We start from the raw sequence: 22503 nt of genomic DNA, 5'->3' as shown, positions 1-22503 counted from the left end.
GGGGCCATTCCAGAGCTCAGCAATAGCAGATGCTTGTGGATGGCAGAGACCATGGAATGTTCCTTGCATACCCCAACTATTGACCCATTGTTTCCTTGAAATAGAGGACCTGGTTGTTATACCCCTTGATTTTTTGCATATCTGAAAATGTCTTCTATTTCTATGAACTTGAAAAACTGCTTGGTTATATTCATATTATTTTGATCATCCTTTTTCTGCGAGTTTTCCAGAGAGTCCACTGCCTGTCAGCATCGAAACGAGCTGTAGAAAAGTCTAAAGGCAGCAGATTCTTCCTCTTCACTGTCCTTATCTGTTGAAAGTACTTTTCAGCATTTTCACAACTGCTAAAAATACACTTAGGAATATGTAGGATGGATTAGAAAAAAAATCAAGCAAAAGAAGAGTTTTAAAAGATTAAAGAAAATTAACTGATAAAGACTAACAAGAGATCCAACATAAGCATGTTAGTGATCCTACAATAAAAGATATTGAACAAGTAGATAAGTAAAAATTAAAGATAGGAAACCCTCCCCTCCCCACAAAAGAGCACAATCTTCAGATTAAAAAGGCACACCATTTCCCCAGAAAAATATTAAGAAAGAAAAGTCAACACAGGACAAATTATTAAACCTATGGACAATCCAGGCCTAAATAAAAAGTACTTTTAACAAATAAAGACACTGAAAGGGGAAGAATCAGCTGGTTTCCGACTTTCTACCGCTAGTTTCAATGCTGGCAGGCAGTGGCTCTGGAAAACTCTTCAAGGAAAGATGATCAAAATACTATGGACACACCAAACAGTCATTCAGGTCATTCAGCAGTGGTGAAAATACACGTCTCCCCTTCTGATATAACATATTCTACAACATAGTTTTTATATTCCTCTTCTGTTATTTTTAAGCTCTCCCAAATCACATTTTAAGCATTTTTGTTATGAAATACAAACTAAATACAGAAAAGTGAATAAAACTAATATTTAAAAAATAAAAAATGTATGTAACCACACCCAGGTCAGGAAATTGAGTTTTCCCAGCTAACTAAATTCTCCTCAGTCATCCCTTCAAAAATCACAACTTCTGCCTCCTCTCTAAGAAGCAGCCATTATCCTGATTTTATGGCAGTCATTTATTTGTTTTCCTGTACAGTGACCCAGGAGTGTATGTAAACTATATAATTGAATTTTGCTTGATTTTGAATTTTATATACATGTAATGATACCTTATGTATTTTTCTCTGGCAATGATTTTTTTTTTCTTAGTGTAATGATTGTACAAGTCATCTGGCTTCTGCCCTGGCTGGATGGCTCATTGGTTGGAGCATCCTCCCATACACCAAGAGGTTGTGGGTTCAATTCCCGGTCAGTCAGGGCACATACCTGGATTGTAGGTTCTGTCCCTGGTCAGGGCACATGCAGGAGGCAACCAATTGATGTTTCTCTCTCACATCAGTGTTTCTCTGTGTCTCTCTCTAAAGTCAATAAACACGTCCTTGGATGAGATTTTAAAAAAATGTAAAAGGAGTCATCCAGTTTCTTCATGTAGCTATAGTTAATTCATTTTTATTTCTGTAAAAGATTTTGACATGACCCCACCAAAAACTATAACAACCATTATATTATAGGTGGACTTCATTTTTCTTTTATGACTTAATGATGATATAAATATTTTAATGCATAAATTCTGGGGCACATGTATACACATTTATCTAGGCTAAATAACTAGGAGTGGAGTTGTTATGTCATAAGGTAATATATGCCTTTAAATTTATCAGATATTGTTAAAAGGATGGTACCAATTGTTCTACCACTGCCAGTGTGTAAAAGTTCCTGTTCTCTATTCTTGGAAATTTTGTCAAGGCTTAATTTTTAAAATTCTAGCCAGTCAGGTGTATGTTTTGGCATATGATTGTGTAAGATTGGAGTTATTTCTTTTTTGAGCTTTGTAGAAATTCCTAGTGATATATGATCTGAAGATTCCTTTGTGTGGTGACTTTTTTGACTAATGATTCAATTTTTTGAATAATTATACATTTATGTAGGTTTTCTCTTAGTGAGTAATCTTGGTAATTGTATCCCTATGCTTTTAGCTATTGATCTAAATTTTAAAACTTACTGGCAAGTGTCTAATATTATCTGCTTAATTTCTGAATCATCTCTAGTGATTTAGGTATCTAGTGATGTTTCATTAATTATTGTTTCTATCTTCTTTTCTACTTTGGTTGAGTTTATTTTACCATTCTTTTTCTAAATTCTTGAACTGGATGCTTAGCTCATAAATCTTTCTTCTTTTCCAACACAGCCTTAAATTTTTTTAATGATTTTCCTTTAAATCATTGCATTAACTTCATCTTAAACAAGTTTTGATATTATGTGAGGTCTCATTATTTTTGAGTCTAAACCATTTAACTACCCTTATGATATTTTTCTTTAACTCATGGATTATTTTAAGGTGTATTCCTTGATTTTCGAGAATAAGAGCAGTTTCTTGTTATCTTTTTATATTTACTCTCTGGCATCATGGTCTGAGAACATACATGGTTTCACTTCTTTGACACATCAGATGACATTTGCTCATGGCCTAGTGTACAGCCAGTTTTTGTGTGTGCCCATTAGTGCACTTGGGAGGGATATGAAGAGCTGTTGGCTTCAGTATTTCACATCAGTTAAAACTGTTAATCCAGGTGTTTGAATCATCTATATTTTTGGTGATGATTTTAACCAGATGATTTTTCCAGATGATTTAACTACTGTGAAAAATGTTTAAAATCTCTTCTGTAACTGTAGATTTGGTTTTCATTTTGTAGTTGTTAGTTTTGGTTACCTGCATTTTTTAATTGAATTTATTGGGGTGACACTGGTTCTCAAAACCATACAGGTTTCAAGTGTATAACTCAATAAAACATCATCTGCACACTGCATCACGCACCCATTACCCCAAGCAAAGTCTCTTTCTGTCCCTTCTTCCCACCCAACCCACCTCCCCACCCCCCCCCACCCCCGCCACCCCTGCTTTGTCTACCTCCACCCAGTCTCCACCCACCTTTCCCTCTGGTCCTCACTGCATTGTTATCTAGATCTATGGGTATGCCTGTATGGTTTTTGGTTACTCCCTTCACCTTCTTTTATCCAATACCCCACCCCCACCCACAGCAGTCAGCCTATTCCATGTATCCATCCCTCTGTTTCTATTTTGTTCTCAGTTTATTTTGTTCATTAGATTCCACATATATGTGAGATCATATGGTGTTTGTGTTTTTCTGATTGGCTATTTTTCACTTAGCATAATAATCTCCATGCTGTTGCAAAAGGTAAGATGTCCTTTTTTACAGCCACATGGTATTCCATTTTATAAACGTACCACAGCTTATTTGACTATTATTAGTGACTACAGATTTAGGATGATTGTTAACTGATGAGTTCTTTATCTTTTTTATCTTTTATAATACTTTTTACCCTAACATTTATTTTGTGTGATATTTGTGCAGTTTATGTCATAATTAGTGGCGGGACTATTGATCCATTGTGCTAATGTGTTGTCCATATGAGCAGCAACTTAAAAAAATTTGTATACTCTGTATTTATAGAGGCACTCAATTGTTGAGTGACTAGGTAAACATTAAGGTGAAAATTAAATTTAAATTAGTTGGTTAGGGGGAATCATCAGGTATAAAAGATTGAGTTTAACATATTTCCTTAGTTCATGATATTGTATTATCTTTGGTTTATACACGGGCCCATTGATTGTTGGTTGGTTGGTTAATTTATCTCCTCTAACCATTCTCTTTCACACGTGTAGGCAGCTTACCTAATGTGTTTGAAATTTAAGATGTGATGTTTTTCTTTGTTGCATACATTTTTATTTGCATAAATGGTATGGTGCAAGGGACCTCATTATATACCTTGCTTTTTAAACAATACTGTATTTCTAAAATCTACTTATGTTGCTATATTTTTAATGCTGTTCAGAGATTCAACTACTTTATAGTTTTTCTTAGTGTGCTTCCATACTTTATTTATTTCCTGAACTATAATTAAGAATTTGTAACTCATGATATTGCAAGGGATACAGTCAGCCTATAAATATCTAGAATAATGAATATTATAAGTACTTACATTTCTTCAGTTTCTTCTAACTGTGCTCATCTTTTTAAGCTTCTAGAGTTATCCTCTACTCCCAGCTTACAGATCTCTTGTGTGCTTGTTGTCTCTCATGGGATAAAGTTAATTTTATCTGTAGTTTCTCTTTCTGCAGGCTGGAATACTGTGGTTTGACCTCTCTCTGTTGTCAGGATCTCTCCTCTACTCTTAGCAGCAACCAAAGACTGACAAAAATGAACCTGACACAGAATACTTTAGGTTGTGAAGGAATTAGGAAGTTATGTGAAGTCTTGAGTTCTACTGAATGTAAACTGCAAGTTCTAGGGTAAGTCTTCATTAGCTTTTTAGGAAGAAAGTTTTCTGGAATGGGGGATTGGGAGAGCCACTCATTTGCTCTAGGCCTCGGGATCAACCTGGTTGTGGCTTTCGGGGTATTTTCTAGGCCCTTATTTGTTTTTTTCCCATAGAACACTGAATTCTGAGAGACTTGTTGTAGCATAGTGGTTAGGAGCCAAGAACTCTAGAGCCAGACTACCTGAGTTTGAATTCTGGCCTTACCACTTACTACGTATTTGAACTTGTGCTAGTCCCCAGTCTCTCAGTGTTTTAGTTACCTCATCTGTAAAATGGGTGCAATGATTAATACCTACACATAGGCTTATTGTAAGTCAATATAGATGGTCTTTAAAACAGTGCCTAATATAATAAACAGTCTATGTGTTACCTGTTTTCACGATCATTAGTAGTACTATTTTGCTTGACTAAAAAAAAAGACTCTTGGAGGATCCTTTAAATATTAATCGATTTCTCCCTTCTCTTCTAAATTCCATTTTTCTTCAACTATAATATCCCCCTCAGCATGTTCCCTCAGTTTCCCTTTCTACCCCCCAGCCATGTTAATATTCTCTCTCTGCTTTAAAATAACAGTTCCCCTACCCCATTGAAATAAATTTCCCAGAGAAAGTAAAGGGCTGTTAGAAAACTGAGTGCAAGAAGAGATATTTCCTTGTTTTCTCAGGTTGTGCAAAGAGGCATTTGATGAGGAAGCCCAGAAGCTGCTGGAAGCTGTGGGGGTTAGCAATCCACACCTAGTCATTAAGCACGATTTTAATGACCGTAACAAAGAAGATGGATCCTGGTGGCAGTGTTTCTGATTTGAAGAACTTGATATTCTTTGAAAAAGTAAAAGAAAGACCTCAGAGTGACAAGGCCTGGGGCTCTCCGCTTTAGATGCCCTGTGCCCAGGCATACCGCATTGGATGTCTGTTAGATATAGGTTAGTCACTCTGTAAAATGTCTGTTCTACCTCACATAGGAGTTTGGGAGGCTAAAATAAAGTGGAAACTATAAAGCTCTGTGGAAAGTGTACCATGATGTTTTTAATTGGATGCAGGACTTAAGATCTAGATGTGAGAACTCTAGAAATGCATCTGGAGGCCGGGGCCGGGGAAGAGCACCTTGTTTTCCTCTCTCTCTATCCCCACTGCCATGGCTTAGTTCAAAGCCTCACCGCCTCTGGTATGTCTTGTTGAATGCTTTTCTGTGTGCATTCTTGGGACTAGTGTCACAATCCCTTGGTTCTTTCTTAAAATTCAGATTCCTGAGCCGCATACTAGACTTACTGCATCAGACTATCTGGGTGAGGGTCCTAGGAACTGGCGTTTCCAATACTTCTCAGGGAATTCTTTGGTGTGCCAATATTTGAGAATAGCTAGTGTCATTAGAAATCAGAGTCCATTTCTGCAGTGACCATTCGCTGTAGCCTACTGTGAAGATAAAAGGATACAAAGATTATTGGGGTTAGAGTGAAAAACAGGTTCCTCTGTTTGATAGAAACATGATGCAGTAAAATTTTATGTAAAAAAAATGTTTTGGTAATTTATCGCTATGTAACAAACAGTCCTAAAACTTAAGTGGCTTCAAACAATAACCACTTCATTATATGTCATGACTTGGTGGATTAGAATTCAGAAAGGGCTCAGCTAAGCATTTCTTATGCTCCACATGAATATCACCTGGAGTCCCTTGGTGGTATTCAGCTGACAGCCAAATTGGTCTGGAAGCCTCAAGATGACTTTAGCCACATGCTTGGTACTTCAGAGAGGATGGCTGGAAGGCTGGGTTGGGTTGGGCCCCTTCTCCCTCTAGTGTTAGAGCCTCCCGACATGGTCTCTCCAACAGAGAAAACAAAGTTCTTTGATGGGAGTTAAGGGTTTGAAGAGGTCATGTGGAAGTTGCCAGTTCTTTAAAAATTAGGCTCAGAACTGGCATAAAGTTACTCAGTCTTACTCCATTGGTCAAAACAGTAGAGGCCAGTCAGATTCAAAGGCTGTCACTTCCTGATGCTTGATGGAAGTAGTGTCAAAAAATTTGTAGCATTCTTTAGTCCTCTAAAAACTCGATCATTTTTTTCTCTCTGCCTGTAGGAGATAAGAAAACCTCTTAGATGGTATAAAAGCCCCCGAGACAATGTGGTAGGGATGGAGGTAAGAGTGGACCATGGCAGTTAGAAGGGGGCAGATGGCAGTCATGTGAAAATGTATATGTAATGTTACTGGAGCTGATACCTACACAGAACAGGGATATGGCCAACATTTGTCACAGATGATACCTAGAGGAGAGGTCGTCACTGAGGTTGATGCCCAGTGATGACAGTCATGCTGGCTAGAGAAAGCTAGCTTCAAACTGTTGGAACAGACTCAAAAAAGTAAGTACAGTAGTCAATCCTTGTCCATAGGGAATACTTTCCAAGACCATCAGTGGATGGATGCCTGAAACTGCAGAGTACAGAACCCTACACATACTATGTTTTTCCCTAAACATCCATATCTTTTCACTTCAAGGAAGCACTCTATGGCTTCTCTTTGGTATATCTGAATTGCCAGCATCACTTCTCTTGCACTTTGAAGCCAGTAAGAGTTACTTGAACACAAGCACTGGGGTACCACAACAGCTGATAATCTGATAACTGTGAGGGTTAGGCTACTAAGTGACTAAGGGTGAGGAGCATATACACTAAGGACAAAGTGTGGACAAAGGGACGATACATGTTCTGTACAGGATGGAGTGCGACTGCGAGATTTCATCACTCAGAACAGCATACAAGTTAAGACCTATGAATTGTTTATTTCTGGAATTTTCCATGTAATATGTTTGGACTATGGTTGACCTTGGGTATCTGAAACCACTGAATTGAATTGGGAATGGTGGGACTACTGTAAGCATCAGAGAAGTGGCATTCCTTCCATACAGCAACCTTGCAGTAAGCATCTCATTCTTCAGATGACAGACACTAGTATTTCCAGGTAAAATGCCAAGCAGTTGATAAATGCTGCTTATCAAGGTGATTTCTACCAAACTTTCAGATACAGGAAAATCCTTCTGTTTTTTTTTTCAAAACTTTCAGAGCACAATAGAGGAAGATAACTTTCCAATTTCATTTTATAAAGCTAGAAAAACATTGATAATCGACTCTCACAAAGATAGCACCTTGAGAAATTTACAGTTGAATGTCATTTATGTACATATATGCAAACAGCAAATACAAATATTTGAAAATTAACTCCAACATTCAATTAAAATATATCATGACTGCTATGATTTGTAACAAGAGTGCAAGAGATGAAAGTTATTAGGAGGAATGTTACAGTTTATGATATCAGCTATTGATGAAGAAAGACCAAATAATTACCTTAATATATATTGAAAAAGCATTCAATAAAATTCAGTCTTTTTTTGTCAGGTACTTATGTAACATGATGAGGAATGTTCACCCTAGACTAACAACAGTATACTACAAGCTTTGCTATTTAAATTTTAAAAACATGTCGGGTATCACTGCTGTTAAATAATCCAAGAGCAAGGATTGGAGTGAGGCAGCTGAGGCACTATTCTCAGGGTTGTGCCAGTTCAGTGTTGGATACTGTCCTTATTAAAATTTTTGATAGTCAGTTACGGATATTTTTGCATTAATTTTGATTTTTAAAAATGTACTAAAACATTTATCTTGATTTCTGAGTTTTGGGGGGCATGTCCTTAAATTTCATGTATCAGGCAAATCACTGCCCTCATCCTAAACACAGCCCTGGGTTAGGAAGTGTTTGCAATTTTAAATAGTGCAGTTAAAAATCAAATAGCATGGTCAAAGAATCAAACAGGGTGATCAAAACAAACCTAGCTTTGTTGATTCTTTACAGTTTATCTTTTTAAAAATTAAATTTGTAAAATATGATCATGTTCTTCTGTTACCTTTGAATTTGTGCTGTCAGTAAGCTAACTCACAGGATACTTAGCTTACTGATTTCCAGCCTTTTCTCTTTAATCATAAGGATTAAAGCTATAAATCTCCCTTTTTGTATATTTTAGCTGAATCCCCAGGCTTGATATAGAGTATATTCATTAGCACCCATGTCCAAATATGTTCTGATTTACACTGGATTTTTTTTTCCTGTTACCTATATGTACACTTGTGAATTTATAAACTTACACATTAATCATCCTTGGCTCTGTAACTAGTTGCACATTCTGAACTGTGAAGTAAGTTTAAAGTAACTGTGCCCAGTGTTGAATTATCTTTCCAATCAGAAATTAAGGGGTAAAAGGAAACAATAACTATTATAGTGACTGCTTGTGCTCTCATACTATTTGTGAGGTAGGAAAGAACCAAAGTGATAAAAAAGGAAAAATGAAGATGTAGATTATACAGGCCTGGTCTGGAATCCTGGAATAGTTGCCTATGACAGATGTTACTTACTTCACTTGCTAGTAAGTTTAAATTTTAAAAATCTGTTGGTTGAGCAGTCCAGTTGGGCGTTAGGCATAAGAGCTTTCTTTAAATGGGAAACATGCGTCCAAGCGTTAACACCTTTATATTTGGTTATACATGGATTAGAGTACCTGAACTTGTGGAGGGGGTCAGATGGGAAGAAAAAGATAAATATTTTAATTTTTCTTACAAAGGTATAATTTACCAAATTGCCATAGATCATTGGAAACTTAAGAGAGAAAACAATTTATATCTGGAAAACAAAGATTGAGCACCAGTAACATTTTATATAAAAAAATTATTAAAACTATAATTTTTACCAGTTCATTTAGTTCAATGTTATTAAAAAATGAAACTAGACCATCTTCTTAACACTATATACTAGAATGTTGGGGACAACTTTGTGTAGTATTGGAAACTGTAGCCCCTCGAGAGCAGGCCTTGAGAGAGGCCCGTAAGTCTGGACTGGAACACTGGGAACAAAGATGGCAGGCATAACACAATACTAACACCAAGGGTTCCCATGGGAAATCAGGCCTAAAGAATGCATTATACCCTTTGAAGCTTGCTTTTCTTTGTATAGCCCTGTCAATACACACCAGATGTTTAAATTCAAAGCATAAGGGAATGAACTCCCACTCCCATGAACGTCTTAGCGACCCTCTGGCATCAGCATATCTAACAGACCTGGACCTGAGGCAGGTCTCTGTGTTTCCTCAGTTGTTATCTACAGATAATATCTGTTTTTGTAACTGTGGCCTTTAGACTTTGATGTGCTTTGCACGAATACTATATATTCCTGCGTTTACAGATCCCAATAAAAGCCGTTTGGGAGAAGAGCTCAGGACATTCTCCACTAGAGGGAATCGCTACCCCCTTTCCCACCAGAACAACAGATTGTGTCCTGGGTGACTCATTCTCATCCTCCATGGCCTGGAGAGCTCTGCCGGATGGGGGCATCCCACAATAGAACAAAGTTAAAATGGATTTAAGACCTAAATGTAAGACTTGAAACCATAAAGCTCCAAAAGAAATCATAGGCAGTAAACTCCTTGACATTGCTCTTAGTAATATTTTTTCAGATACAGCTGCTTGGGTGAGGGAAATGAAAGAACAAACAAATGGGACCATATCTCAAACTAAAAAGTTTTTGCGTAGCAAAGGAAACCACCAACAAAACTGAAAGCCTACCAATTGGGAGAAGATATTTGCCAGTGATTCACCTGATAAAGGATTAATATCCAAAATTTATAAAGAACGGATACAACCTAACACCCCAAAAGCCCAAACAATCCCATTAAAAACTGGCAGTGTACCTGAATGTACCTTTCTTCAAAGAGGACATACAGGTAGCCAATAGACACATGAAAATGTGCTCAATGTCAGTAATTATAAGAGAAATACAAATTAAAACCACAATGAGACATTACCTCACACCTGTCAGAATGATTATCAATAAATCATCAAAGAAGAGTTAGGGATGTAGATGGAGAAAAGGGAACAACCCTTGTGCACTACAAGGGATTGCAAATTGGTGCAGCCACTATGGAAAACAGTATGGAGTTTCTTTAAAAAACTAAAAATGGAACTGCCTTATGACCCACAATTTCACTCTTGCTTATTTAACCAAAGAAATCCAAAACTAATCTAAAAGATATATGCACTCTTGTTCATTGCAGTGTTATGTATAACAGTCAAGATGTGAAAGCAACCCAAATGCCCATCAATAGACAAGTGGATTAAAAAGCTGTGGTACATACACACAATGTAATGTTATTTGGCCATAACAAAATGAAATACTACCTTTTTTATAACAGCATGGATGGTATTATGTATGCTAAGTGAAATAAGCCAGTCAGAGAAACATATACCATATGATTTCACTTACATGTAGAATCTAAAGAGTAATATAGACAAAGCAGAAACAGACTTATAGAGACAGGGAAGAGACTGATGGTTGGCAGAGGGGAGGGTGAGGGTGAAAAGGTTAAGGCATTAAAAAATACAAATTGGCAGTTACTAAATAGTCGGGGGTATTTAAAGTACAACATAGGGAATATAGCCAATAATACTGTAACTACTATATGGTGCCAGGTGTGTACTAGACTTAGAAGGATCACTTATATAAATGTCTAATAACCACTATGCTACACACCTGAAACTAGTATAAAATAATATTGAATGTAAACTGTACAGCATAGGGAATTTGACAAATTAAAGCTCAGGGGCTATAGGCAATATAACAGTACTATTGTTTGTACTGAAGAAAAGTCTTGTTACAACTAGGAATTTAAACAATTAAAAAATTAGAATACTAAGTTACTTATCTTCAAATCTATATATTAATTTCTGGATTTGTGTATGACTAAACTGTGAACTATTGGAATCAATTCAAAATAAAGTCATGTCTATTTACTAGATTGAGTTAAAACTAAAACAAAAAACAAAACAACAACCCACTGTGTATGTCACTTCAGGACATGTTGTTAACTAGTCCATATAGAATAAATTTTAAACTTATATACAATTAGAAATATTTTTTAAAAATTCAATGCACTCAGGGTCTTACTTAAACATTTAGAACAAAAATATACAAGCTGTTAATCCAAATGATATGGGAAGAAGGAAGGCAACAGCAGCAAATAAAATCAAAACAGAGGATCATCAAAGAAAAAGCCTTGTTCTGTGGGAAAAAAAAATTCTGATAAGACATAAAAGAGAAAGCAAAAACAACTATACTTAAAATAAATTTTCAAACAAAAATACATAACTTACAAATGTTCATCCTACAAAAATCAAGTCAAGAAATTTTTAAAAATTGGAAAAACTAAAAACTTCATGCAAAAATCTCCCCAGCTAAGTATGAGAGAAAAAAAATCATAGGGCAATACCCTTTGTGTTCAGAAATGTAAAATTTCTAAGTATGAACAAGCAAAAATCATCTGTATATTTAAAAATGAATACATCTCAAACAGGTTTATCTGAGTAATACAATGATTTAATAATATCTGTTACTGCAATTTATCACATGAACTGATGTGATACATTTAGCTTTAACTTCCATTAATGCATGGTAAAAACATTAAAACCTTAAAAGCATCCCCATGAAGTCTGAGATATCATAAAAATGCCTGCTTTCATACCTGTCTCAACATTACATAGCCATTGTAATAAACCAATGTAAGATGTGTACACACATACACATAAAGACTTCTCATGACTATTAACTTTTCACTACAGCAACCTTTGAAAAAATTATACTATGTTTTAAAAATACAGCCCCAAATTGCATTAAATATAGTTTTTAAAGTGTTTTTAAATGTTAAAGTCTCAAGCAAAGATGCATTCACCAAGTTATTCACAGTTTGGAGAATACTGTAAAGAACAAATCTGAATTGTGTATTTTTTTGGAGTGAACTCAAAATAGTTTTTATCCTCTGAAGAGGAAGAGGTGAGGCCTTCAATTTGTTATGCTTGCTCAGGTGCTACTTCAGTGATTGTCCAAGTGCTGTCGTGGTTTGCCTTTTTGTCGTAACGTGACTTTCTGTGTCATACCACCTTTATTTGAAGGGGCGGTTTCAATATTACATATCTGAGCCCTTCAAAGATTGGAAAATGAAGAAAACTGTGCATCCAAAGAACGAACAAGTCCCTTTTCCAATTCCACCAACCAACGGTACACTATCAAGTCATCTCTTCCCGTAGCAAAAAGTCAAATACACTTAATGTACAAAGTGCATGTTACAACTTTTGAGTTGTTATCTCATTTTTTAAAGAACTTTTTTCTGTTTAAAAGTGGGTTCGGTAACTTTGATTGTAATGCGTTATAATTCTTATTAATGGTAATGGGGAAAACGATTCTTTTTTAACCTAACAGTTTTTCACGATCTTTCGATCTTTCGGCGGAAACCTTAAAAACAAACCAGGGTCAGGTTAATAAAGTTTAGAGAAAGGGTAAAGTGGGTCGCCAAACAGAAGACTTTGCCCTACAACAGGATAGCATTCCTGGGGCAACCAACCAATCACAACCAGCAAGAGCCCTGGCCAAACCAATCACAACTAGCAAGAGCCCTTCCAACCTGCCAACCAATCACAACTAGCAGAAGCTCTGGCAACCTGCGGGAACCAGTCCCAAGCGGCACAACCTGGAGCGTTCCGCCTGCGCGCAGGGTCTGAGATTCTGGACTCCGCGACGACCGAGCTGCCTGACCGGTAAGAGCCGACCTAGGCGAGCAGGCTCGTAGGCTACAACCGACGCTGCTTCTTTGCTTCCCACCGCCACAGGCCGCTTGACCACCGACATGGTAGAAGCAGATCGCCCTGGAAAGCTCTTCATTGGCGGGCTTAGCCCCGAAATTGACGAGAAAACCCTCGAGGCCGAGTTCGGCAAGTATGGCCGCGTCATCGAGGTGCTGTTGATGAAAGATCGAGAAACCAGCAAGTCCAGAGGGTTCGCGTTCGTCACCTTCGAAAGCCCCGCCGACGCCAAGGCCGCCGTCAGAGACATGAACGGCAAGTCCCTGGATGGTAAGGCCATCAAAGTAGCCCAGGCCACCAAGCCGGCGTTTGAGAGCGGCCGGCGGGGCCCGCTGCAGCCATCTCGCAGCCGCGGTCGCCCGAGGGGCCTGGGCGGGGCCCGCGGAGGTGGTGTCGGTCCCCGGCGTTCTCCTTCCCGGGGTGGGTCCACCGACGATGGCGGTTATGCTGGGGATTTCGACCTGCGGTCGTCCAGGGCCCCAATGCCCATGAAGCGCGGCCCGCCGCCGCGCCGGGCCGGCCCGTCCCCCAAAAGGGCCGCGCCGTCGGGCCCGACTCGCAGCAGCGGTGGTGGAATGCGCGGGCGGGCCTCGGCCGCACGTGGGCGAGAAGGCTATGCTGGCCCACCTCGCCGGGAGCCGCTGCCCCCACGCCGCGACCCCTACCCGGGCCCCTGGGAGGAGGGCTACTCGCCTAGGGACAGCTACTCCAGCCGTGACTACCCGAGCGGCCGGGAGTCCCGGGATTTCGCTCCCTCGCCCCGAGAGTACACCTATCGTGATTACGGCCACTCCAGTGCCCGGGACGACTTCCCTTCGAGAGGCTACGGTGACCGAGAAGGCTACGGGGGTCGCGGCCGTGATTACGCGGATCATGGGAGCGGAGGCTCCTACCGAGATCCCTTCGAGAGCTACGGGGACCCACGCAGCAGCAACCCTGCCCGAGGGCCTCCGCCATCTTACAACAGCAGAGGCCGCTATGACGAGTACCGGGGCTGCTCGCCCGACGCTTACGGCGGCCGCGACAGTTACGGCGGTGGCAGGAGCGACCGCTACTCTAGGGGCCGCGACCGGGTCGACAGAGCCGATCGTGGGCTGCCTCCGTCCCTGGAAAGGGGCTGCCCTCCGCCTCGTGATTCTTACAGCAGGTCGAGCCGCCGAGCTCCCAGAGGTGGAGGCCGCCTAGGAAGCCGCTCGGAGAGAGGGGGAGGCCGGAGCAGATACTAAGTTCAACCAGACTTGGGACCAAAATTCGTCTTTGAAAAGAAGATCCTGTTCTACGGTAACTACCCAAGGACTAGTGCAAAGAAGAGTTGTTTTAATTTTTTGAGACTTTCCTGTTACTTCCTCTCCTATAGTTTATGCTTTTGAGACGAAAAAGTTAAAACTCGTTTAATTTCGTTTTGGAATTGTTAACGTTTCTTTCAACAAGTGTTTAAAAGCATGACTTGAATCTGCGTATTGGTCTTATATTTCCAAGTACAAGTTCTGCTGAAGTAGTCTTCCCTTTTCAGTTTTTCCTGGTAAATGAGGCAAACAGTTTTAAGATCGTTTACAAATATCCGTCCATCTAAATGGAAAAAATGGATCATTCTGTCCGAATCAATTAGATTTTGGGGGGGAAGGGGGAGTGGGAGGAATTGGTGTATGCTACTCTTAAGATTTCAAGGGGGTCTTTGAAACTGAATCTCAGTGTTGCCAGTGTTAACAAACGACCAGCAACAAACAAAAACCACCTAAATCAAAGGCTTACATAGAGAAAGTTATATTCATAAATCAAATGCAAATGGATAATGCTAGCTATATTTTGCCCTTTTTTGCTTTTTTTTTGCGGGGGGGCGGGGGGGGCGCATCTGCAGAATTTCTTGTTCTCTTGTTCCCCAAAAGATTTGGCCAATCAACCACAAGCTGCAAAACTAAGACCAGACAATATCAATTAATAGCATTTATTTTAACCACCACCAAATTGTCAAGAAAGCGGTAGAAAATATACCAGTGGTGGATTTGGGGATCGTAATTACTTCTATTACTAACTCCAAAGCTACCTGTCCTTGGCTCTAGAACCAGCTGCTGGCTTCTGTGGAAAGAACTGGGCTTATTCCCTTAAGGGTGGAGGAATTACATAAATGCAAGCAGCATCAGAAGCTCTGAGAATCCCTGAGAGAGTTTGGCAGTCAACATCTGAGGATCTCAACTTGGTGTGAGATTTGGGTCTTCCTGTTCAGAAAGACAAGGGAATGGGTTGAGTGTTCCATATCTTAAGGTGGGCAAAGGACTTGAGTAGACAAAGATCAAAGAGGCTTCCTCCAGGGTGACTCAAAAGGGATGTAACAGTCTCCTCTTTTTCACTTCAATCTCAGGGCAAGAAAAACCTTTTCCACTCAGTACCTATGGAATTCCCTTGTTTATCTAAGAGAAGGTAATTATACTGTCAAGGGACTCTAGCAACCAGAGAAAGAAGGATTGGGTTAAAATATTAGGATCCATGTTCAGCATAGCAACTACTGGAGGAAACAATACTTGAACAACAAAAACGAGATCTGAATGTAACACACTGACATACACAACTCTAAAAACATGATTTTTTTTTACAAAATAATAAAGTAGGTGAATTACAGGAAAGGCTGCATTGGTGGCCCAGAAGACCAAATGTAAGAAATAACTAAAAAAAAAAATCCTGGAATCTAGCAAAAATGGGTAAGACCTTTATGGAACAAATTGTTAAATCTTTATTAAAGGACATAACAAGACTAAATAAAAGGAGAGTCAATACATGAAATGGTTGGGAAAACTTTATCATGGCTATTCTCAACCTCACCAAATTAATTTGGAAAATCAATACAACTTCAAGGGAAATTACAACATGATTTTTTTTCACACACAGCTCCCCACCCCTCTTTCCTAATAACTCCATTTATTTGTGTTGATCAGCGATGGAATACTAAGTAAAAGATTTGGCCAACAAACCACAAACAAAAAACAAAAGTAGCTTCATTTCACTATCAGCAAATTATTAAGAAACAGGTAAATTAAAAAGACAAATGGGAAATTTAGCTAATCCTGAAACTTTTATGGTGAAATAAAGAGCAAGAAGAGCCAAAGCAATTCTGAAAAACAATTAGAAAGGACTACTCTACTTACTCATTCTTACAAAAAAAAAATGCTTAGAAATCAATTTAAGAAAAAAATATCAAGAAAAAATAATTTTGGCAATGCCTAATAATGGAGCATGCATACCCTTTGACTTCTTACAAAGTTCTAGTAATTTAAGTTTTAAGCTGTATGTTCTCAACAAAGACTAGTAGACCAAAATATCCTAGAAACAGGCCCACTTGGATATGAAAACATGGTACATGACACAGATAGCTTTAAAAGGCATTGGTGAATGGATGGATCTTTTTAATGCCTATCTCTGCAACAAGATAAAATGAGACTTTCTAACTTACAGCACACACAATAATCTAGATGGTTTGAACATGTAAATGTGAAGAGGAAAAATTTTAAATACTTGTAAGAAAATTAAGAAGAAATGTATCACACTGGGGTAGAGAATTCCTCTTTAAGACAAAAAGCACAAACCTAGAAGAAAAATGTTGCTAAAATCTTCCATATCATTACTAAAATATGATAAAAGACACTGCTGAAAAATATAAAACCATAGGTTAGAAGAATTTATTTGCATTGAAATAACTTCCAAAGAAGGGTTAGAAATCAATTTAAGAAAAAACAGCAAGAAAAAGTAATTGTGGCAATGCCTAGTAATGTTGGAGGGTGCATACCCTGTGATCCAGAAATTTCACTTCAAGGAAAGGACCTAGAGAAATTTTCACATGTACACAAGGAGGTATACACAAGATTTGACCTTACAGCTATCTTGGAGTGTCTTAAGCAGAAACGGCCTACTTGAAGAGGATTCAACTGAGGTAATGGAATCCTGTGTAGAAGCTAATTTGAATCAACCAGACCCACGGGTATTGGCATAGGTAAATATCGGAATACTTGGAGGTAAAAGGCAAACTGCGTAAGTATAGGTATAATTAATAAAAGCACAGAAATATGAATACACAAAAAGGATATTTGGTGTTAGGGGGAAAGGAAGATGGGATGAGTAGTAGATTTTAGCTGAATCTGTAATATTCTTTTTCTTTAAAAGATTTTAAGCAAAAACGACAATGTTTAACACCTTAAATTTCTACATATTGGCATCATTGTTATAATTTTAAAATACTTCATAACAAATTTTAATACAAGCTTAGAGCAGCACCAGCATGTGTAATAGCTACTCAAAGAAAATGTCTATCCAGAAAGTATCTCAGTTGCAACACTCTAATCTTGACAATAATTCTCCCAACTTTATTATCAATGTGGGTGATTTCTTACTCTGTTTGAGTCAGTCTATAGAACATTCTTTTCATAGAATGTTCTCATAGCTCATCATAGCCTCAAGGGTAGAAATTGCAAATATGAGAAACAAATATTAGTGTACTTTTTGACATTTTTTTGAAACAGTAGCTATTTCTGAAGAGTAATCTCTTGAATGTTGAAACCATTAATAATTTTTTTCGAAAACCAGATGCAAACATTTGGAAATAAAGACCCAGAGGTTAGATGAGTTCAAAAGGTAACGTTAAAAGGCTGTGAATTTCTCATATATATAAATAACATTCCTGGTAATTCTTTATTGAATATTAATGTATTGAAGCTATTTTTATAGGAAAATACAAAAGAGATCTAGTCAGTTGGGAACTCTTGTTTATAATCGCTTTCATAATGATGAGCAAGAGGGGCAGGGAGCAAATCAAGTGTTTTGCAGGACTTAGTCCTTGGGTATAACTTAAGAAATGCACATCTCAACTAAAACCTTAATGTTCTCTATCTTGAGCTTGTGTACTCTGCTTGTGCTTGAGACCCCCATCTTCACATTCCTTCTGTCCACAACAAGGTTCCAGGAGCATCCAAACTGTCCATGGGGCAACTGCATTACCCTACCAGGGTGAATTTTCCCCACCAGGTGAGGGCTGAGCATCCGTCTTTGACTGCAACCTGAATTCTGTGGGTCCTGGGGCTCTCTTTGGATGCCGAAGGTAGACTTCTTTCCCCTTTTTTTCCCTTAGTTCCCCTTTTTCCCTTGACTCAGGTCAGATGATAAGGGAAGACTCTTCTGCCTGAGTTCCTTCTACCTGGGGTCTCTAATTTCTTAGCCTTTAGATTATGTTAGGTCCATATGCCTTTGTTTTAGCCTTTTATCTTAAAGGTAATATGACTTTCCCCTTCTTCCACACACACACAAAAATGTCCTATTTGGGGACAGTTACTGTGTTTTCCTCTTTTGGACCTTTTTAAGAACTCACCAGGCAGAATCAGGCTATGTTGCTTTACTGTGCTCACATGGAATCCAGTGGGAGTGGGAATTCCTTTCAGAATCTGTACGTTGTGTTTGTGGTGACATTTGTTCTGAAGCTAATTGCTCTTGCAGTACAGCACATTGAAGAACTCTTTAAAAATGAATTTTAGTCTTAACTGTTGTGTGACTGACATTGGATATGAGTACCAAGGGCAAAAAATTAACTCTGGAGTAAGTACAGAGCAACGATGACCCCTTTGTATGTATTCCACTATCATTTATTAAAATATTTCAGGAGAATAAAAAAATGAGTATCTATTATGAAGTTTTTAGGAAGAATATTGATGAGAAGTATTGAGGCTTCCCCATAATGTTTGGAGGCTGCTTATTAAGTAGAAAGGCAATCTTTCAGTCATGTGTTTCAGTCCTAATTCTATTACATGACTTGGGCAATTTTCTTAAAAATTTTGATCTTCAGTTTTTTTCATGTGTGATGGTGATGATGGTCATCTCTTAAAAATTTGGAAGTTAAAAATAAGACAATGCATACCAAACATGCAGCATAGTACCTGGAATGCAGTGGGATTTATTAAATGGTGGTTATCACAGCATTTTACACAAAGCAGTACTGCAGACTTTCCTTTGGAATTTACCTTTTCCACTTACCAGTAAAGTTGATTATATACTAAGTCATCAAAAAAATTCAAATTGAGAGTTTTGCTGCACTTACTCAATTTATATTCACTCAGCTTGAAATCCTGGTGACATATTTGACTCTTTACAGCCCTTGTTTATATTCTACTATTGCTGCTGCTGCCTTTTGTCTTGACAGCTAGGGTGACCCAAAATTTGCCACCAGCAGAATCAGTGCCCAATTCCTAACCAGTCTGAGGTGAGGTAGGTAGATGTTATTATCAAGACCTTGAGTCCTTCAAATCTTGTAGGGTTTAGATTTATTACTCTGGCATAGTTGGCTTAGAGAGAATTCACTTTACCCCATAAATAAAGTACCTATTACAGTGCCTGGCTGTTTAAAAGAGAGGCAATTACTGTTACTGTTCTTTACCGTGGAACTAGGGCCTAGTGCACCTAGGGAAGTCCCCAAGTTACAGTATGGTGCAGTGATCTGGAGTAAGTAGTGTGGGATCTAGTAGACCTGAATTCAAATCCTACATCCCCCAAATTCACTGTGTGATCTTAGGTTAATCAGTCACTTTCTGCTTTGCTTTCCCTTACAAAATGAGACAAGGATATTTACCTCATGTAGTGGTTTGTCCATCTATCTGTTTATTAATTAGATCCAGTGTTGAGCAGATACACATGTAGTGCCTCTATATGTCAAGCACTGTGCTTAATGCCAGGCCAACAAGGCAAATAGCAAGCAGCACACATACTTGGCTGTTGAATTCATGTTCATTAGGACAGATTCACAGAGGCAGCGCAGTAGCAGTTGGAGGTCCGGATGCATGCCAGGGGGAATGTACAGAGATGCAGTATTGGACATCAGCTTTTGGAGAGATATTCTACACTTGTGGTCTGGAGCTTTTGAGTTGGATAATGTAGGAAGTGCCAGTTCCACCCCAGGATAATTAGGGGTTAAGGTATAACAGTACTGCATAAGAGAGCCTTAGCTCTGACCTTCTTGTGACTCATGGTTAGGGTTTGAAGGAATTACGTGTTGATAATGAAATCTGTCTTTCTTAAGACTTGTCAAAAATGGGGAACTGAGACTTCTGGTGGAAGTTTTTGGCCAGCCCAGCTGTCAAGAACAGAGAAGGCAGAGAGGATAGAATTAGAATATAAATGGCAGTGGCGAAGACGTTACCCTGAATAACACATCTTTTAAGGTAGTGTGGGGGCTGGGGTCAAAGTCTTGCTGTGGAAGCCTTGTCCCATAGCAAACTAGTGGCAGGATTCCCTGATCAGCATTCATGACTGGGGAAGCACTAGCCTTGTTCTGTCATAGCTGTAGGGGCACCTGCGTTCCAGGCTGTGTAGCCGATCACAACCGATGGCCTTAAAAACAGCTTTAACCAGTTTCCACTGAACTTTGTGTGAGGCCAATCATCTTCTGAGAGACCAGTCTGCTGGGAATTAGTTTTGGACAAGTTAGTTCTCTCCTAGCTAAGCAAAGGAAGTACCGTGATACACAAAAGCAGACATTGCTCTTCAAAGGGATTCATTTTCAAATGGGAAGCTAGATATTGGTTAAAAAGTGTGAAATTTTAACTATTATAAGCATGAAAGGTGCATAGTGCTATGAAGTACTATATATTAATAAAGGTTTGGTGTAGTTTAGGATGTCAGATTGCATCTTTAAGGAAGTGATGACTGAATTAAGATGTCAAGGATAAGTCAGAACTAGATTGCTGTGAAAATTAATATATTAAAGCAAGTAGCATATAGTAAGCTCAGTAAATAAAGGGTGTGGTTTTTTATGGCTTTGACATCAAGATAGTTTTTTGCTGGAAGTTTAGGCTACATAGATAATGGTGAAGGAACACAGGTGAATCACTAACATTAATCAAGAAGGCCTACCTTGAGGTTGATTGCCAGGAGAATAAAAATGAGAACACCAAAATATGAATCAATAAATAAGAAAGGTAGAAAATATGAGATCAGTATGAGGAAAAAATAAATAGGTAAAATGTAGAAACTGAGAAACAGCCATAGATTGTCCAGATTAATGTTTTGGAATGAACTGCATATTCACTGATATTCCCTTTAAAGTCTGAGTCACCTTTAAGAGGAAGTCATTCTTCTTAAAGGTGTCAGGGATACTTGAGGTGAACCAGATGCTGTCTTGATCCTCAAGGCATTCAAAATCTAGTGTGAGAGACAGATTGTTCTGCATTAAACTACCTAGAACACCAAACAGGTAGAGATCAGGACTATGAGCTAGGCTTGGGCAGTGTGTCAAGGGAACAAATGAATTCCGATTAGAGAAAAGCTTTCCAGAGGATGTGAATTTCAAGGTTTTCCCTGAAACAAGGAAGCTTGTCTATATGTGTGAATGTTACTTACCATTTTAAATACAGATAGGTCCTTTTGTTCATATTTGTAATTAACTTTAGGATTGTCGTCATCTTCGTTGATTTTATTCCCCTCTTTGTTAATTTACATGTACATTATTCCCTTGCCAGTTGGAAGCCATTGAAACTTCTGAAGATTGGAGTGGTGGTCTGAGCTGCACGTGACTTGTATCTCTGGCATCTGAAATGTAGACCACAGAGAAAAAGGTTGGAGCTCTGTAGAGGGCCATCCTATGCATGATGAGCCTTCCATTTTTTGTATTCAAAATTCTAGCAAGTTAAGAAGCTGGGTGGAGGAAAGAAAGTACAGTGGAACCTCAGTTCTCTAATTCATTCCAGAAGACTGAACAAGTGATTTGTTTGAAACTGAATCATACTCGGACTCATGCATTCTCTCCCTTCTTGTCTGAGAGATGTGTGACTGGTCATACAGATATCAACATAAACGGGTTGTTGGGCCTAGAACCAAAGTTTTATTCGACAGCTAAGACATTTCTTTCCATGAACAACTTGGTGGAGAATTGAATCATTCAGGTTGGGAGGCATTAGAGAACTAAAGTTTGAGTCTTTTCTGACTCTGAGCAGAGGTTAACTCAAGAAAATGTCCAGTAGATGGCACCAAAAGCTTAAGGATTGTGGCTTTGTGTTTCCTTCTGTTTATCTGCCACTTGGAACCTGAGCTCCATGGTCTGAGTTTTATGGCTGGGTGGTGTTTGTGCCATTCCTTCAGTATATGATGGAAATGAAGTAGAGGCAACTGGAAATATTCATATAATGAGATACTGAGGAGTGTGTATAGTTGGAAAGACTAGAAGTATATCCAGGTGTGTACAAGCACTCAGATTGGTAGATTAAAATGAATAATTCAGTAAGTAATGCTAATTCGTTGGTTACATACTTTGAGGAAAAAATATATGTAATATAAATATTCTTATCATTACACTTCAAAGTAAATTCCACACAGATTAACCATTTGGGGTAAGGTTTGTAAAAACTAAAAATTGTGATAA

At 38.5% G+C, this 22503-nt stretch overlaps 2 protein-coding genes across 5 annotated transcripts in view; both read left to right on the top strand.

The window, feature by feature from the left end:
• Positions 1-21693, top strand: part of NLRP14 (NLR family pyrin domain containing 14) — a 55067-nt gene extending 33374 nt beyond the window's left edge. For 3 of the 4 annotated variants that reach the window (XM_045842487.1, XM_045842486.1, XM_045842489.1), the window contains exons 11-12: positions 4251-4421; positions 5115-5418. In XM_045842487.1, the coding sequence (XP_045698443.1) occupies positions 4251-4421; positions 5115-5250 (307 nt within the window). In that variant the 3' untranslated portion in view covers positions 5251-5418. Of the gene's footprint in view, positions 1-4250; positions 4422-5114; positions 5419-21604 lie in introns of those variants that run through there. The other variant, XM_045842490.1, reaches the window with a different exon arrangement.
• On the top strand, positions 13163-14409 carry RBMXL2 (RBMX like 2). Its single transcript, XM_045842492.1, has one exon. It carries the CDS (start codon positions 13163-13165, stop codon positions 14342-14344), a length of 1182 nt encoding a protein of 393 aa, XP_045698448.1. The 3' UTR covers positions 14345-14409.
• Positions 21694-22503: the final 810 nt, after the last annotated feature.

Source organism: Phyllostomus hastatus, unplaced genomic scaffold (genome assembly GCF_019186645.2).
Source record: "Phyllostomus hastatus isolate PE091 unplaced genomic scaffold, TTU_PhHast_1.1 phas_contig_399, whole genome shotgun sequence".
In the NCBI taxonomy this organism is placed as follows: Eukaryota; Metazoa; Chordata; class Mammalia; order Chiroptera; family Phyllostomidae; genus Phyllostomus; species Phyllostomus hastatus.
Note: the sequence above shows the minus strand (reverse complement) of the source record. Positions and strands in the feature narration are given on the sequence as shown.